Source organism: Paroedura picta, chromosome 8 (genome assembly GCF_049243985.1).
Source record: "Paroedura picta isolate Pp20150507F chromosome 8, Ppicta_v3.0, whole genome shotgun sequence".
NCBI lineage: Eukaryota > Metazoa > Chordata > Lepidosauria > Squamata > Gekkonidae > Paroedura > Paroedura picta.
Window position 1 is genome coordinate 61,547,204 of NC_135376.1, and position 19,691 is coordinate 61,566,894.

The 19,691-nt window shown below is 40.8% G+C and overlaps 1 protein-coding gene across 1 annotated transcript in view; it reads right to left on the minus strand.

Moving 5' to 3' along the window:
- The window catches only part of ADAM12 (ADAM metallopeptidase domain 12), a 271,768-nt gene that overhangs the window by 24,285 nt on the left and 227,792 nt on the right, over positions 1-19,691 (minus strand). The window contains exons 17-21 of the mRNA XM_077350066.1: positions 13,286-13,363; positions 12,072-12,180; positions 5,685-5,820; positions 3,958-4,066; positions 1,233-1,415 (exon numbers count right to left, since the gene is read on the minus strand). Of these exons, the coding sequence (XP_077206181.1) occupies positions 1,233-1,415; positions 3,958-4,066; positions 5,685-5,820; positions 12,072-12,180; positions 13,286-13,363 (615 nt within the window). The remainder of the gene's footprint in view (positions 1-1,232; positions 1,416-3,957; positions 4,067-5,684; positions 5,821-12,071; positions 12,181-13,285; positions 13,364-19,691) is intronic.

Consider the following 19,691-nt stretch of genomic DNA (forward strand, 5'->3'; position numbering starts at 1 on the left):
AAGTACCTACAGTGTAAGAAAATGAAGTGCAACAAATCATCAAGAGTAGGTGGGAGTAGGTGGGATATCAATAGAGCTACAGAAATCAAGTCCATCAGAATATAATAAGAATATGTCAAAAATTATGGAAAACAAAACAATGGCCTACAGCCTGGACATGCTCAATCTATATTCAGTTGTGAACAGAGGAGATGTCAAAGACGGTAGCAACTATTGGACCATTGCATCAATTTCTCAAGTGAGTAAAATGCTACTCAAAAACTTACAACAAAGAATATTAACAAATATACAAGAAACACCAGATGTTCAATCTGGATTTAGAAAAGGAAGAGGTATATACCAAATTTACATTGGTTACTGGAGCATATGAAAGAAAATCAGCTTATGTTTTATAGATTACAGCAAAGCTTCTGACTGTGAAAAGTTACAGTTGTTTTGAAATGACATATGTGTGCCACAACATCTGACTGTTTGATGTTTGATCTGCATGCTGGGCAAGAGGTTACTGTTAGGGCAGAATATGGAGAAACAGAATCCTTTTGAATTGACAAAGGTGTCATACAAAAATTTCTTTTATCTCTATCTTTATATACATATCATAAGGAAAACAGGATTAGATTTAGATGATGGTGGAGTAAAAATTGGTGAAAACTGGTAGATCAATTTGAGATATTCAGATGACACCAGACTACTGAGCAATTACACAACTTTAAGGTTGACAATACAAAAATTGAAAATATTCAAGGTTTTGTATTCCTTGGTTCCATCAACCAAAAGGGAGATGGCATACAAGAAATCAGAAGGAGATTGAAACTAGGAAGGCAGCCATGAAAAAGATACAAGAAGTTCTTAAGTGTAAGAATAAGGTAAACTGGTCAAAAGATAATCTGCATGTTCCTAAAAAACTACAAGGAGTCAGAGAAAGGGGCAAATAGCCCATCACAAACATTTTTGCTGGCAACAATAGCACAGGGCAGAAGTCACAAGCCCCTCCTCCCCTGCCACAGTTCCTGCATCCCAACAGTACAATGCAGTGAAGTTTCAGTGATCTGCAGAATTCTTTGGTGTGTGTTGGGACAGATAGTCATATTCTGACTCATATCACTTGCAATGCCTAGTTTGGATCTAATTCTGTGAAGTAGTGCAGATAATCTTCTCATGTTACCCTTGGAAAAACTAGCAATCTCACTGAGCCATGGGTTTATAGCATTGTGAAAAGAAAAGATACCTACCTCATGATGCCTGGGGAAAGGGTTGGCAGGTAGCATCTTTGTGGGCACAGACTGCTTACAGGATAGGTCACAAAGGGGTGGCAAGATACGTTCTGGTGGGTTTGACTGTACTATATCCTGTGCCTTCACAGGGTTACTAATGTCAACTCTCTGATACCTCAGCAATCTCTGAGAATCATTCCCCTGCAGACACATAGATCAAAACAAAGTTAGCAGCACCTTAGAAACATGGACATGATCCAAACAAAATTAAACATTTCCAAATTCTACTAATTTCAGTAGAAAGAGAAATTGAGCGCATACATTATCATCATTTATTTGTATCCTGTCCTTCCGCATCACCCAAAGTGGGTAACAACATGAAAATTACATACAAAAATTTTAAAGATCAAAACATTTACAATAAAGCTAACATAACTACTGCCCCTTAAATTAGATTCCCAGACTGGGGGGGAGGGGGGACAGATTGTCTCTCTCTTGAAGAAGAGTTGGTTCTTATATGCCACTTTTCTCTACCCGAAGGAGTCTCAAAGTGGCTTACAGTCACCTTCCCATCCCTCTCCCCACAACAGACACCCTGTGAGGTGGGTGAGGCTGAAAGAGCCCTGATATCACTGCTCGGTCAGAACAGCTTTATCAGTGTTGTGCTGAGCCCAGCTGGCTGCATGTGGGGAAGCGCAGAATCGAACCTGGCTCGCCAGATTAGAAGTCCGCACTCCTAACCACTACACCAAACTGGCTCTTCTCCTCTCCTCCCAGCAGTGAGACTAGCTTGTCTTGGTGGATATTATTTTTGGCTTCAACCACAAGCCTGGTGGAATGGTTCTGTCTTACAGACCCTATGGTACTGACTCAGGTCCTTCAGGGCCCTGATCTCTTCCAGCAGCATATTTCATCAGGCTGCATCCAGGGCCAAATAGGCCTGGGCCAAGACCAACTTCACCTCTTTAGGCCCAGGGACCCTGAGCAGATGTTGACACATGGATAAGCTGGACGAGGGAGCACATATAGATGTTGAACAGTATCAGGTAAAGTATCAGGTGATAGCTCCCTGCATGACCCCACAGTTCAGGGCCCTATGTTGGGACATACCCTTTCCTATTGCTACTCTGTCCCCATTTATGAAGAATGGACTCCAGCCATTTCAGGGCTGTGTTGCTAACTCCTATTGCTAGGCAATGGTCAAAAGTTTGTGGGTCAACTGTGTCAAATGCTGCTGTCAGGTCTAATAAGAGCAACAGTGCCAACACACCTAGATTCAGCTTCCTCCAGAGGCTGTCTGTCAGGGTGACCAGAGCCGTCTCCAGTCCATGGCCAGGCCAGAAGCCAGATTAGAAAGGGGAAAGTGCTGAATTTTCTTTCAAGAATTCCTGGAGTTATCCAGCCACCGCCCATCCAATCACCTTATCTCAAAACACTAGGTGTGAGACTGGACAGTAAGTGTCCAGAGGGGTGGGATCCTGCTGTTGTTTTTTCAATAAGGGCCACACCACTGCCTCTGTCAACCTCTCTGGGAATGTCCCTGATGTCAGGGACAGATTGATAAAATCCCAGATGGAGTCCTGGATCTCCTCATCATCAATTTTAACCAACCACGAGGGACACCAGTCAAGAGAGCATGTGGTCAGCCAGACCGCTACGAGGGCCTTGTCTGCTTCCACCAAGGAAAGTGGACTGAAGTGGTTCAAACTAGGACACTGAGATGGTTACAGGGCCTCTAGTTCACATTCTGCATCAAACCTGGTGGAAAAGCTCTGGTAAAGTAATAAGATTCTCTTTGCGAAATATCTCACAAAAGCCTCACAGCTAACATCCAATTCAGAAATTGGGACAATCCTACAGATATCAATGATCTAATTGTTTTAAACAATTGTGCTGGGTATGAGCTTGTGAGAGCAATGGTGGCCACATCTAGCCATTTCAGCTCCTGTTTCTGATTGCACAGCTCTGATGTATCTTTGGGTGGGAAATGAGAAGCAATCATGTCAATGGCTTCAGAGAGTTGGACATACCAGTCCTCCACCAGCTCATCAACTGAATTGTCGGGGGTTTTCGGATTCCATAGAGCATTCTAGAATCCAATTTGATCCATAATTCTCCTTGGGCAAGTGTAATTCCCCTCTCTGTCTATATGGGGAAAGGATGGTACATTGGCCTGAGCCTTCAGGGCCTAGTGGTCCAACCATGGTATCCTAGTCAATTGGACCAGGCTAGCATTTATCCCTCTATCAAAGTCTTTCAATTCTTTCAGTGAAATCCATGCAAGCTAAAATACTTAACTTCATGGCTAAGTTGTACCCGTATGCTGTTTCTCTATCAGAACTTTATATCTAATGGATGTAAATATTACTGTTTTGAATGGGCTTTAAACTTCCTTTTTGTTATATGGCCATTTCCACTTCACCGTTTCTGAAGCCAAAGGACAACCAACTAACAGCTTCCAGAAGCTTACTCCACACTGATACCTGGATGTTTGAAAAGCATAGTTCCACACTGAGAAGGTTGGCTACAATCCAGACACCAAATGCATTCCTTTCCTTTTCACCACTGGAAATCTCCATCTCTCTAGAATTTGGGAGTCAGCAAACATTTTTGAACCTAGGTAGTTTTGATTCTGTTTTGCTCATTAACTTCAATACTCTATGATTTCATAATACCCCATATAAGCGTAAAACATGTGGCAGACATAGTTTAGATGTGATCAATAGCACTTTGACAGACTCACCTTAGGTGTGTTTAAATGTTGTGGCTTTTTGACTAGATTTTTATTGAGAGTTGTGGTATGAACATGATTGGGCTCAAATGTGCTGGAAGGCCGTGCTGGATTCACAGATCTGTAACACAGCATAAAGGTTAAAGATGGCCAGTCTTTAAAAGCTTGTTCAGTTTGCTTTCTTCAGTAAACAGTAAAAGTAAAACACATCTAACATACTTGCAAGAATAAAAATAAATACTGATTATTTGGGTTGGAGTCATTAGTCTGTTAAATTAACTGCTGCAATTTGTGGAAATGCTCCTTTAGAACTCCCAAGTGGCTGTTTTAATGAAGCGTCAATGACATCAGCTATGGATATTGTGGTTCATTTGGTGGATTAGGCAGAAAAGATGACCCTAATGCTTCAAGCAGGTCAACATTTTTTAAAACTTTGCTTTAAAAATGCTTATTAATACAGCAAGGTGAAAAATACATTCAGGACACGTTTGCATAGAAGATACTTGGTCTTGATTCCTTTTTGGAAGTGTTCCTGATAAAAGTCTGTGTGCCGTTTTTCTTGGGACAAACCCAGAATGGTGGGCCTCATTTGCTTGAGCTGATGCAGAAAAGGCTCCTACCTATTGTGCATTAGGGTCAGGAATACCTGGAGATTATGAGGGTACAACCTGTGGAGAGTTCGGTTTGGGAAGGAGAAGGCCTTCAGTGGGATATAATGCCATGCAGTCCATTTTCCAAGGTGGCCATTTTCTCCAGATGAACTAACCTCTATCACCTGGAGATCACTTGTAAACCCAGGAAATCTCAAGCTATCACCTGGAGTTTGGAAACCATAGATGCAGCAGAAGTTGAAGCCTACATTAACCTGGAGTTATGCACTGGAAACAGTTCTTCTGACATCCTGCTGTGTGACGACTGGCTGTGTGATGACTAGTCACTTTCAGACACCAGATGTTCCACTTCTCTTGTAAGAGCTTCCATACATGTTGCAGTACTACATTGACTTCCAGGCTATATGGGAGGAGGTAACATTGTGGCTATTCTGTGTTAGAATTTCCCTCCTAGAAAGAATGCCATAACTGATTTTTCTGCTGTGACCAGGACCTCTGATGTTCTCTAAGCAGCCCTTGCAACTGAAAAATTGGCCACAGCCATTGAAGATGGTAAAGGGAAAAAGGAGGTTCAATAGGAACCTGGCCCAAAACTATCCAGGAGGATAGCCTCGCCTTTGGTGATAGCTGAGCCAAGCTGCTGCAGTGGAGTGACATTATCCTCACTGTGCCATCCAGAGGTGGCTTGGACAGAGCATCAATGCAGCCTTTTGCTGACCCTTCCTTCAGAATGAAACAAGATAAGTTGTTAAGGTACACATTTAGGTTACAGGCTCTTTACTTAGTGAATAAACTGCATCATTTATTTGCAGATTGAAAGGGCAAGGGAGAATTCCCCTCCCCCACAGGTCTGGATGGCCAACTGGCAGCCCAATCTTCAGTTGGGACCAAGCTCAAGTGCCCTCCGCCATCATCATGGAGCTATTCCCCAGCCTGGCAGCTGCAGAAGTGGACCCAGGTAAGTCTGGAGGCCAACATTTACAAGGATTTTTATTAAAAGAAAAATGAGATCGAAACATATACTGAGGATTTTAGAAACAAATGGCAAATGGTTGCTGCTTTTAATTTACTTTAAAAATCATTTTTACTGTAGCAAAAAGAAAAAAGAGAGGTTAAAATATGTCTCACCTTAATTTCTCTATTGTAGTCTTCTTATTTATAAGGAACAATCTAATTAAGATTTTTCTTTTGAGGTATATAAGTAATCCAGCAGCTATAAGGCACAGAGTGGTAATGAGAAGTCCAATGATTAAACTTCTGTTATCTGAAAACAAACAGTTCCAACATTCTGAATAATACACTGAGGTCAATAAACTTTTATCATTGGCACAACACAGCACCAATCAAAAATGCATCTTTTTTGTTTCTGGCACTTGGTTCAGAACTGATGCTTCTGTTAGGCGGGGTGACATGGCTACTACTTCCTGGGGCTCCATCCTACGCTGTTTGGATAATGTAGCTATGGAGAAACTATATGGAAAACAGGGATCCTATAGAAGAACCATGTCAAAAACTGTCACTGCTCTTGAATCCAGGTTTTATAGTTATCTCTTCTCACATGATCCCTAGCTAGGCTTGCCAGATGATGTATATCGTAGGCAACCTCCCAGCAATTTTGGCCACTGCCCACTAATGCTCAGCTGTTGGTAGGCAGACACAGGCCGGTCAAAGGAGAAGCAGTTATCATTGTCCCCACGCAATTATGCAGCATCATGTCAGGTCGACATTTTAGCACACACCCCAAAACTATAGTGACTGCTGGTGCTTCCAGGATGTCCTGGAAGTGATGTAATGGTATGGCTGCACCCCTTTCTGTGTAAGTACCACCCCACCATCTCTCAATGGTTGCCATTCACTGAGCAATCTAACGTAAAATTAACAATGGCACAATAATCAGACTTACCCTAAATACATGTGCCATATTAACAGTTATATCTTCAACACTTATCTAATCTGATAATTGTAATAGAAAGAATCTGAGGCATTCAGTTCCTGCAAAGAACAACCTTGGATTTTGTATTAATTGTAATCTACTGTAATTACAGTCAAGTTTGCTTGACATTGTACAGTATATCTTGCCAGACTATTTTCTGAATTTGCATATTCAGTCCCATATTTCAGTTCTGCCACAGTTCACCCCTTATAGGTTCATCAAGTGTCCATTAAGATTTATGTGCTTTTGATAGTTTTTCTATATGTCAAAACAAGCAAACAAACATGTTAGGAAGATCTAAAGATCTAACTGTATCTGGACAAAATCTGGTATGATGGCAGTTACTCAACTGCCAAAGGACTGGTTGTCCCTAACAGTGCAGTCCAAAGCAGAATTGCAACCTTTTATGCCCATTTAAGTAAATGGGTTTAGAAGAGAGTAGTTCTATTAAGGATTGCACTGTAGAACAGTGGTCTGCAACCTTTTTTAGGCTGCGGACCGGTGGGGGGGAGGGCGATCCGGGCACCGTGCATGCGCGGCAGCCCATGCACAATCGTGCATGCGTGGCAGGTCCATGTGCGTTTTCCCCAGCGGCCGCGCTTCCCTGTCCCTCCCTCCCGCAAAAAGAAGCTTGCCGGGCCGCAAGCTAATCGGATGCTTTGGTGGTCGATTTGCTTGCGGCCTGGGAAGTTTCTCACTGTGGGGGGGGGCGGGGAGAGGGGGCCGCAGCCCAGTGCCAGGGCCTTCGTGGCCCGGCAGCAGGATGCGGCCCCGTAGTTGGGGACCACTGCTGTAGAAGGTTTAATAAACTCATAATTGTTTAACAGCGATAATAATGAAATGCTTCCAGATTTGCTCATTTCAGCTACATAAAAGATCCTTATTTCACTAGTCAGATTAAAGGTAAAGGTATCCCCTGTGCAAGCACCGAGTCATGTCTGACCCTTGGGGTGACGCCCTCTAGTGTTTTCATGGCAGACTCAATACGGGGTGGTTTGCCAGTGCCTTCCCCAGTCATTACCGTTTACCCCCCAGCAACTCATTTTACCGACCTCGGAAGGATGGAAGGCTGAGTCAACCTTGAGCCGGCTGCTGGGATCGAACTCCCAACCTCATGGGCAGACAGCTCCAGACAGCATATCGCTGCCTTACCACTCTGCGCCACAAGAGGCTCTCTATCAGATTATGGAATACTAAAAATAATTATTCTCATAGGCATTTTAATATTCTGAGTGCCTATTCTTTCACTTTCTTTTGGCACATACAAATTAGTATTTAAGAAAGGTTAATGACAAGCAGAGCCAAATATTGGTAGGTAAAGAAGAAAATAGATGTCAACAGTATACTTCTGTGTAAGTACTAAACTTACTGGTTAGAATTCATAATAAATAATTAAAAATAGTTTATCTTCACATAAGCCTATTATGTATTATTCTATTATACTTAGAAGAAATATAAGAAACTACCCATGTAGAGCACATGCCTTGAATAAGAGTCAGCTTGGTGTAGTGGTTAGGAGTGCTGACTTCTAATCTGGCATGTCAGGTTTGATTCTGCACTCCCCCACATGCAGCCAGCTGGGTAACATTGGGCTCACTATAGCACTGATAAAGCTGTTCTGACCAAGGTGTAATATCAGGGCTCCCTCAGCCTCAGAGGGTGTTGTGGGGAGAGGAAAGGGAAGGCAATTGTAATCTGCTTTGAGACTCCTTCGGGTATAGAAAAGCAGCATTTAAGAACCAACCTTCTTCTAAAATTAATCAGGTCACTAAAAACTCATCAATACAAGCTGCGTATTTCTAAGACAAATAGTGTTCATCTTAATAGGCAACTCCTTTACCAGTCTGCTGTGCAGATACTCAGATCATAATTCAAACCATTTTAATAATGGTCCATGTTTAAATGTTGGGGCAGAGCCATTTGCTTCTCTAGAAATTTCTACTGTTGTTTACAAGACACAGTTCTGTCATTGCAAACTGATAGCTAAAGCTCCACAAAACATTAATTTGCAGTGTAGTATTAAAAACATACCAACTGCAAAAGGAAGACAAGCAGGTTTGACTTGTGGCTCATGTCAGCTATATGAAAGGCCTGCAATAATAACACCCCATTCTCTATCCTAAATGCATTTACTTGGAATTAAGGGCAGCTTCACACATTATTGATTTTCCTACTCATGATTATTGTACATTTGCTTACTGGGAGTTGAATGTGAAAATGGACTCTTATCAACTGCATCACATATGAGTGATATAAAAGTTCCTTTTGTAGTCCTGTGATCATAATGGCCCAACAACATATACTACTACATTCAATAATCATAATGAGCATTTGTGTGCTGTATCTGTGAACTAGGCCAGGCTTGTTTATTTCAGATTCCAAGGGCATATGTTAAGGATCAAGACTGCCTGTCCAATCGGAGTCCTATACCCTACCGTTGCATAACTAATCACTTTTGCTTTACCGATTACACCTTTAAGACAAACATTTATTTTTGGCATAAGCTTTTGTGATCCCCAGCTATTTTGGATGCTTCCACACATCTTGGCTTCCAAGCTGGAGAGCTGTCATTATCCTAGGCTTAAGAATAAGCAGTTTGCAGACTTCAAGGAAACCTCTCTTCCACAAAAGCTTTGTGTACATTTTGCAATTTAAGTCTTTCATCAAGAGCACCTTCCAAGCCTTAGGACTGGACTGCAGAAAAATGGAGGGAAAACAGGCACCAAAAAGGCAGAACTCTATCAGAGAGCATATAAGACCTGTACACACATAGAGACTGCTTTTAGGGGGTACTGGATCTGAGGGTACTGAAATAGGATAGGGGCTAAGTGAGGTAGTTATGTCAGTGGGATTTGTTAGTTTCTGGCCAGGTTCTTTCTCTATGACCGTTTATGCACTGGGAACTTCACTGCCCCAGCTCCTGTGCAGGAGCACAAATCGGGGGTGGATGAGGCACACCAGGTCAAATGCTCTCCTGTGTTGTTTCAGGAAGAGGTGGGACAACTTGCCACGACTAAAACTCCAGCCTGCAGCACAGCACGAAACCTCCAGTGCATAAACAGTCTTGTGTTAATTGAGTGTGCCATGTGTTAATTCTGCTCCATTTTTTAAAACTTTTCTCCTATTGGCTTACTGGTTGTACTATTTGTTTAACTAATTGTTTCTTGTTAATTGTGCCTGGGTTTTTCATACCTCAGATTCAGCCATACATCAGCACATATCCTGACTAAAAAGGGGGTGGTCTGTGGGCCAGGAGGGTACTCTGGGCCCTCTCTAGTAAATCCCAAGAACCGGTGTGGTGGCAGTCGGTTAAGGGCCTGCTCTAGGCCTGAAGGGAGTAAGAAGAAAGCAGGTGTATGGGGAGAGGGAGAGATACCTGGATATCCTGTCCAAACCTTCATGGCTCCTTATTATACCATCACAAGAGCTCCTGCCTGCCCTGATATTGTAACCATGCTATTTCCAGTTTTCCTCTGTTTTCAATAACTCTTCCCCAAATCCACTTTATTCTTCTCTGTTTGGAACGAACACTGCCCAAATGCATTCTTCCACCATTCCTGCCTTGCACATGTCCCATCCACATCAATGCTACTTTTTCACTATCAGACCCCTGGACAGGTCATTTTTTCAAACAGACCTCACAGACATTCAAAATAAATAATCAATGAAACAATAATTGCTACAGTACTATAACATGGTAACATTTTAGCAATCTACTGCTAGTTATTGATTACTGATTTCCATTTTAAATTTTAACTCCTTGGAATTCCCAGGTTTTGTTTTTAAGAATAAAGTATATGGTGCTTTTTGTTATAGAGCTAATAGGAGATAGATGAGGAAGTATTTTTGTTTGTATTGTCTGGAAAGGAATGGAGAAGGGAAGCTGCAAGATGGCTAGAATGGGGCAGGAAGTGACTGCTCAGCTGATGGTTTTACAATTCACAGTGAAATGATTTCTCTGCAATCCAGGTAAAGAAAATGAAAGATGCATGGTGGCACTTCAGGGAAAGGGTACTGTTCGTATGTCAGCATTACATTATAGTGCCATGTTGCATGTTGAAGAAGAAACAAAAAATGGGTGGCATGTCACCATGGCGGCCATTCTAGCCATGCTTTGCATATGCAGTCATGTGAGGTATGTGTGGAAGGAAAAAGTAAGGAAAAGAGGATGGAGGAAAGTGCACTGACCCTATGAATGTCAGTAGAACTGCTCTGGGAATAAGAGATTTTGTTACTGGGGCCTTAAATTCACTCATTCTGCTCTTGGACTTTTTATTATTATAGGAGAGATTTGTGTTTGAATAGGGTCTGTCTTTTTACAGTCCTTTTAGTCAGCTACATCTTGCTGTGATATTGTAATGCCACTGCATTGTTATGGAAATTATTATGATGTCACAAGCTCAGCATTACAGTTCATTACTGGAACTAGTATGCAGTAAATGCAATCTAATTTACTTTTGAATAGCACTATTCATACAAAAAAGTGATATCATTTCCAAGTCAATTACTAGCTGTACATGCAAATGCAGGCCTGATTCTGGTCTCATCATCAGCTAAATGTAGGAGTACAGCCTCAGAAGTTTTACACTGAAGGGGTTTTCCACTGCCAGAATAAAGTGGTAAGAGGAAAATCAAATCTCACACGACTTCAGGAACAAACTCAAAGAACGATAGACAGAGGAAAGAAAGTTCCCCAAAGAAAATCAAATCTGATACCGTATAGCGAAAAAAAACACAACAACTATGGTGTGACCTTAGGATATAATCGTAGGAAAACTGAAGGACCCTGGAAAGAAGATACAGTTCAGGGCCTCCTGGAACTATTATATCATATTGATCTGGGTCAGATGACACATAACATTACACACACCTATTTACTGTGTGTGTTCCATCTTTGATGTCACTGGCCATCCATCCAGGGGTATAACATTCAAACATGACCAAATTCAGGATATGAAGGCTCAGACTGCATGGTTGAGGGCCAGATTCTGTTTGTGAATTTAGCTGCATGGGATTTGGCTCTGACAAACATTGATGCAAGTTGAACAACAGCAAGGCAAGAAGTCCTTTTGTTCTCATCTTGCTCTCCACTACTTACAAGACTGTGTGTTGTCCAATCAAGCCTAATGAGTACATGGGGGGAAAGTGACAAGTTAGTTAAGGAGACTTGTCATGATACATAGGGTTCTTGAAACTCTGTGTGTAGTGGGGTTGATCAATGTGGCAAGTTAGTGTACAAGAAACAGCATTCATTTTAATTGGCGAATACGGGAAAATATGGCAGCCATGTTACAAAAAATGACCTCATATTTGTTTAATAAAATTCTGTGAAGGCCATTTTATAAATCATGGAAGCACCCAAAAGAAAGGTGAACTGCCTGGAAAATATGACAATTAAATCCCTCATCTTCCAGGACAATGTTTTTTTATGTAGGTACAAACAACACAGCTTTTATCCAAGTAATTTAAATCTTTCATCAAGAAGCATGAAATGGCCCTTACTCCAGTGATCTGATGTCCAAAGCCAATTGCTTAGCTTCCGCCTCATAACCAGACTGACTCGGAGCCAATAATTTACTCACCAGACTGTCTGACCGGTCCGCTGTCTAGGCTGCCACCAAAGCCAGCCCTGTCACAAAAGGGAGGAGCCCAGTGGGCTTCACAGTGGCAATTTTTCTTATTGTTACAGACCTGGAAAATTTAAAAAAAAAGATCCTTGTTACTTTCAGCTGGTTCAGTGAAAACGGGAATGATTACATATGCTTGAAGTGAATAAATGAATGGATACTAAATGAAATTCTGCTACTGTGCCTACATTGTGGTGATTCTTCCCTGCTTTCTCAGAACTCCAGAGTTTCTTAGTCCCACAAGTCATTGTGAGATTTCCAGAGGAATTTGTAGAAACAGCCATACATTAAAGGAGAACTACAGCCACACAGACAATTTGATAAATCTACATTCTTCCAGACAGTTTGGAATCAGACCTCTTAGCTACTAAAAGCCTTGACCTCTGGAATATAATGCAACCATTCAGAATGCCACAGGCCCAAAAGGTGGTGTGAAATTAGCTTTAATGGTCAGCAACCAGCTTAGAATATAATACTAGGAATAATACATAAAGATTTACATAAATTATACTAAAAAGAACAAATAGAATTTATTAGATTAACATAGAACTAGCAGCTACACAAAATCTGGCCACTTAATCCATGAACTAAGAGTTATGGTCAGAGAGGTTAAAGGCAATATACTATTCCTCAGATTTTTTTTTAAGAACTCAAGTAATAAAATAAATCGAACAATAGAACACGTCCAATCAAATCAAAACTTAGGGACTACAGCAAAAATTTGTCTAGAGAAGCCCAATCACCAGAGTTGGACTCCTGATGTGGCAAACTAACAACCCAATATGCAAAATGGATGTGAAAACTATTATCAACAAACCAGAATGTCATGGTGAAAATAGAAATCTCCCCATCTAGACTCATACCTCGTAATGGAACAAAAAAAATCAACTACAGAATTATAAAGCAATTATCAGAGTATATGCAGGCACTATGGTCCTGGTAGCAATACAACACTGCAACCAAAGCTTCTTTTGTGAAATAGAAATTGCATCTTATTTCTTGGTCATTGGAAAGGGCACTGAAGATTGATCTCCTTGGAAGGACATACTGAAGAGACTTTGACGGATATATTACAAAGAATCACAGATTTCAACAGCTGTATCCAGTGAATGATTTATTGCTCAGCTGGGTATTGACTGACTGTAAAAAATTGTATCCGTAATACTTACTCCACGTCCGTGACATTTTGTTGCACATTCATGAACACCAAATACGCTGGTATTTTGGCAGCGACGATTGAGGCAAATCTATAAAATGAAAAAAAAAGCAGCATTTTTTTTTGTTGCCAGAATAAATACAGTTATGGTGTATGCACCAACCTTTTGGTACTTTTTCTTTTATCTTTTAATTCAGCTTTCCAGGAATGATTACAGAAGTATGCTTTCAAGCTGTAATTTCAAACCAATTAAATATTTTCAGGTAATGATAGAAATAAAATTAGTATTACTTCTTCTTAACAGTAACACTATCCCAACTGATGGTGTGCTAGAATAATCCCAAAGTCTTAAAAAGTGCTGCTTAATGATGAGTTCCAAAACGATTCAATAAAGAATTATTTATTCTCAGATAATTTAAACTGAAGATATCTGCTGAATTTAGTAGCAGATATTTAAGTGGCCAAAGCAGGCATGTAGATAAACAGTCACTTGGTTGCTTGAGGTCGCCTGACTATAACATTTAAAGAGAATGTCACAAGAGATTCTTCACCTATAATGTGAGTGTGGTTTTATAATTTATATATTAGACATTTTCCTTAAATTGAATGTTGTATTGACTATTATCCTTCTAGTCAAGCTTTGTGAGCTAGCATTTTTCTTTTTCTTTTTAAAAAAAGTTCCATATGTATATTTATTCATTTTTTGAACAGTTTTTAATCTTTTCACCTACCCACCCAAGCCATTTCAGAATTGGAAGATGCTGTGGTGCCCTGGGAGTTGATATGGTACAAATGGCTGCCAATATGAACCATCTCCAGCCATTTCTTGCTGCAAATTTGCAGTCAGTTATTTTCAGAATTTGCATAAGCATGAAGATGTAAAAATGAGTTTTTCACAATTCTATCTCTGATTACATGAACTTCCAACACTAACCACTATTCCAAAGTGGCTTTTTACTTGACACTGTGTGGAATATGTTACTGTGTAAAATACAAACAAACAAAAATGCTAACAATGATTGAATATTGGGTGTCATGTAGGTTAACCAAAAACTATTGCCAAAGGTTAAATTTCAGTTACAACCTGGCTGTTGTATTTCTTGACAATCTCCTTTTAAATTAAATTCCATTTGGGATCACATATTCACAAAATTGCATTTTAAGTACAAGCATTATCCTAGTGGAAAGGGAAAATCAGTGTGAAGAAAACATTTTTACTTTTTATTTTACTGGAAATGGGCAAACCGGGAGTAGCACGTAATCAAATGCATTCATTTGTTTATGCACTCATTACCAAGAGTTAACTTCACCACTCCACTGTAGCTGAAAGCAAAGCTGGCACCACAACAAAAGCAGTATGCAGTGCAAGCTGAAATGACCCATTTACCGGGTAGCTGATAAGTCATCCTAGTTGAGGAAAGATGCTGAATGAGATGCTAGGCCAACAATCAGAAGTCTGGCGTACAACATCTTCCCTCCTTTAAATTGGAGTCTGATTTCAACAGGGCTAAAAGTCAGTCAGAATCACCAATAGCAGATGGGGGTGGGGGAGTTAAACAGAAGACAACAGAGATGTTTAATCAAGTCATATATTCCCTAAGGCGGAAGAAGAACATGGCAAGGAAATGGGAGCGAGTTCTAGCATCATCCTGCTGTACAGAGAGAATCTGCTCTAATTAGAGGTCAGTTCACAAACATACACAAAATCTGACAGTGCCCAGGATTCTGCTCAAACCAGATTTACTGCAAACGACTGATGCCAGTGTGCTTGTGGCCTAAATTGGAGCCAATAGACTTAGAAGAGAGTAACTCTGCTTACGACAGCACTGCTTCTTCAGCAGGACTAACCTCATTATGCATACCAACCGGACATGCTTTTTGGATTTGCTCCTCAGCCCTTCCAATACAAAATAAAAAACCTTTTAATAAATGGAATGAGCTGTTTTCTATTCACTCATACCACTGGGTTACGTAGTCCGGTGCTGTCTTCTCCGACTGATAATGTCTCTCTGAAGTATCTTACAGAAAGTCTTTCCCAGCTTTGCAGCCTTTCAGCAAATATTGACCCTGGGACTTTTAACAGGCAACATGCACATATGGCTCTATTACTACACTATGCCCCCCTTCAAAAGTTTTTGGGATATCTTATAGACAGAATGCAGACCTTCACTGCCACAGTTTGTTATCTTGCCTAATGTTAATGTTTTTAATGTTTCATTGATGTGGGGTTTTATTCTGTAACCTGCCGCAAGATGTTTTACAAGAGTGGCAGGTAATAAATCTAAATAATATTAATAATAATAATAATATGAACATTTAAAAAGGGGCCTATACAATTTCAAAAATACTGACCTATATACATCAATTGATTTTATTGTTTTTTTAATAATAATTTTATTGTTTATTATTATATAAAGCATTTACAGAGAAGTTGTAAAGAAAAAGCGACCAGTTGATATGGTTTGCCATCTCTTTTAACATAGATATTTAGTTCCCATCACATATTATTCCTAGTCTAGAAGTTTTTACCATTTTTCTTGGCCAAGTGATTGTTAATACATATGAGAGTATGATCTGTTATAGGAATACATTCTGTTATTATCTTAAATGATATTAGGTCAGTCTCCTTCATAAATTGGCCCTGACTCAAGAATTACTACTGTCGTCTTGTTAATGCCTATAAAATATGGTTTGTCATCCTCTTTTGGCATACATATTAACATACATATTCAATTCCCATCGCATATTAATCCTGATCTAGGAGTTATTACCATCTTTCTTAACAAAGTAGTTGTTGATACATAGGAGGGTATAATCTATTATAAGGATATATTCTATTATTGTCTTAAATGATATAAAGTCAGTTCCCTTCATATATTGGACCTGTCCTAAAGGTTGCTACTGCTATTTTTCTCACAGAAAGCCAGGAGAATACTCCATTGTTCAGCTCATCTTTCAGGTGGTCGCAGAAAATGAAATTGTGTTTTTTTCCATAGTAGAGTGTTTCTGATTGTCCTTCTGTCAGGGCCAAAGAAATCTCTTACTTGATTCTTGCTTGTAATCGCCTTTGAGGGGGCTCTGAATCCTTTGTCAATCTGGATCTCTTCCTCTGGTCGCACAGAAATATCTCCTGATAGCTTCCTAGTTGCTGTCGCTTTTGAATAGACTCTTTTTATTTTGCTGATCCAAGTCATTTCCTGCTCTGAATAGACTTCCAGGTTTTTGGTACTTTCCTTCCGTGAATCTGTTTTCCCAGGTTCTTTAAAGATACTTTGGGTTTTTACATCTCTGGCACTCTCTCCCTCCAGTTGATTAACTTCCAGACATTGAAGTTTCACTTGATTTACTGTTAGCTGAGCTACGTCATCAGCTGGTCTCTCCGGACCTTGGGCACCATCCAAAAGCTCCCCCTTAGTCCCACGAATTTTCCAGCTTATTGACTGCTTTCAGTATCTCTGAGTTTCCTTTGCATAACAAATGGAAAAGCTGTGCCTTAGTTAATTCTTCCATAGTTCTAGGCAGTCACAAACTATAAACAGAAAGTCTCGTGAGGTCTCGCGGGAGCACGAGCGATCCCAAATTATCAGTTTGTCGATCTCCGTATCAAGTCAAATTCCCCCACTGAACTTTCACCCATAAATCTTCAAAGCACTCTCTTTGTTTGGTTAATGGGTATAATTAGCTGGGAATCTCTCACTCGGCGAAAGAAGGAATTCGCTTGTGAATTGGTTGAGGGGGGGGGGGAGGGAAGAGCTTGTGGGAGAAGAGAGAGAAAAGCCAGAAAGCTTTCAATTCTTACTGTTGCAGATTCCAGCTTCTATCAGCTTCTGCTCCTGTCGATCTGGTAAATGATGGTCTGGGAAGAATGTAAGGTCGGCTGGTCGTTTCAAGCTTGTAAAGTTGTTTGCGACAAAGACGCCATCGTGACCTTGAGCACAAGCCGCTATTAATCCAGGGAGGTCTTCCTATCTCCCCACGGATCTGTAGGACCCTCAGGATGCCGTTCCCGGTTCCTGGGGCGACCGGTGAGCAGATTTGCGTATCTGTTCAGGTCAGCCAGGTGCAGAAGCCCCTGACCCTCGGCATGGCTTAAGAGCTGAACAGAAGTCCAACTTTCTTTATGGCGCCATCTTCAGTTCTCCAACTGATTTTATTGTTCATAGCCTTATGCCAAAACATTACAGAACAGAAACATAATATGTACAAAATTTTCAACATAAACTTAAGGCTTTTAAAATTCATATAAAATGACCAATAAAATAAGTCACTAATCTCACCCTGATTTTCCTTGCAGCCACTGCAAAAAGGGATACCTTGTAAGTAACACAAAAGTTAATGCCTGACAAAAGCAAGCAGATTTTATGTACATCTATCAATCCATTGCACTTTACAAGAAATCTTCCCAGGAATTTGGATATATAAAACAATAAAGAGTCAGTATATTGCAGTGGCTAGTGGGGTCTGGCTACATCCACTACTGCTCAGGTTCAAACTATTGCCATAGCTCAGTGTTGGAGCACATGCTTTCCACAACCTGAGCATCTCCAGTTAAAAGGATGTCAGACAACACAGCTGTGAAAAGCCAATGTAAATCAACCAGCAAACTGTCTGAACCATTTGAATATAATGGTGAACTGCAACTTGATCGAAGTTCCATGTTCCAAAAGAAGAACCACTGCAAGAAAGGTTATGGGGAGGGATCAGGAGCATGCTGGAGGATGCTACCCATCATCCCAAATCCAGACACTGAGGATGCCCTATTGAATAGTAGTAGCAGTACTTTCCCAAAACATTAGGTTTCCATTACCCAAAATTGTATGCTTCTATGAGGCTTTGTGGGGATGGGCTGTTTAGCAGACTAAATTTTTAAAAAGAAAATTAATTATGTGCTAAAATTCAAAACTGCAGTTAAGACATTGGTAGATTATTCCCTTACATCTCCAGTTTTTATTTGCAGTAGTTACCACAACCAGGCCCATACAGAAATCTTAGAAGAAGCCATATATCTGTAATATAGCACACCATCATCTATCCAAGAAAGTGATTTGCTCCTGCTCATACAATTAGTCTTTTTTTAAAAAAATTCTTCTCCCAAGAGATACTGTAGAGCAGTGGTCTCCAACCTTTTTATCACTGGGGACCACTCAATGCCGGGGACCACTCAAGGCCTTTTACTGAGGCCCGGTGGGGGGGGGTAGTTTACTCCTCTACTCTCAACCACTGCCCTAGCGCTCTCTGATCGCTATGGTAATGTTTAAACATCCCTTCAAAATAAGATACAGACATGCCACAACAATGAAGTGTGTTGTAAAGGTCTGGGGGGGATGAAGTAAGGGGCCGGGGCGGGGAGAAGGTGTCCTTCGGGGCCCACCTCCAATTAGTCGAAGGACCACATGTGGTCCGCCGCCCACAGGTTGGGGATCGCTACTGAAGAAGAAGAAGAAGAAGAAGAAGAGTTGGTTCTTATATGCTGCTTTTCCCTACCCGAAGGAGGCTCAAAGCGGCTTACAGTTGCCTTCCCATTCCTCTCCCCACAACAGACACCCTGTGGAGTAGGTGAGGCTGAGAGAGCCCTGATATCACTGCCCGGTCAGAACAGTTTTACCAGTGCCGTGGCGAGCCCAAGGTCACCCAGCTGTTTGCTTGTGGGGGAGCGCAGAATCGAACCCGGCATGCCAGATTAGAAGTCCTCACTCCTAACCACTACATCAAACTGGCTCTCAACATATCATAAGTCAACATACTTATGATAGTACTGACTAGTGATACTGTAGAGTATCATGATGCTGGTGGTGGTAAGATGCAAAACTATGATGGGAAAACTGAGGAGGAAAGCAGATAGGAATTAATCACTGCTTTAATCACTAAAATGGGAACCTCCTCAACTATAGCTACCTAGAAGCCACTAACTTAGACATTCTCCCTAAGACAACATAAAATATGTGTGGGTAATTTGTAGTAAAGGAAAACCATGGATTATTACTAGCTCAGATTTATCTAGATCCTCCCCAGGACCTTTTGTGTGTGTGTGTGTGTGTGAGGGGGGGGTTTGACTGTAAATAGAGAAAGTTCTTTCCTAGACAATCTAGACAAACATGTCTTATACATTTCCCTTTGTATCTCCACAATGAAAAGATATATGTTTTTTTTAAAATCAGAAAGTAGTGAATTCATGGAAGGGACGTCATATTTCTTAACGGGCATGCATTGGCCATTTATAGCTGTTGGCTACAGAGGAAGAGGAAGGTGGAAGGAGAGAGAACAACATGGGAGGATGGCAAAATAAACTGTTCATGCCCAGTGCCAATGCTGCTCTTTTTATCTGCATTCTGTCAAAGTGGCTGAATTCAGCCAGTCCTCGGCTAGATAGACCTACATTCTGAGTCAGCATAAAGCATAAAGCTGCTCCATCTGTTCAT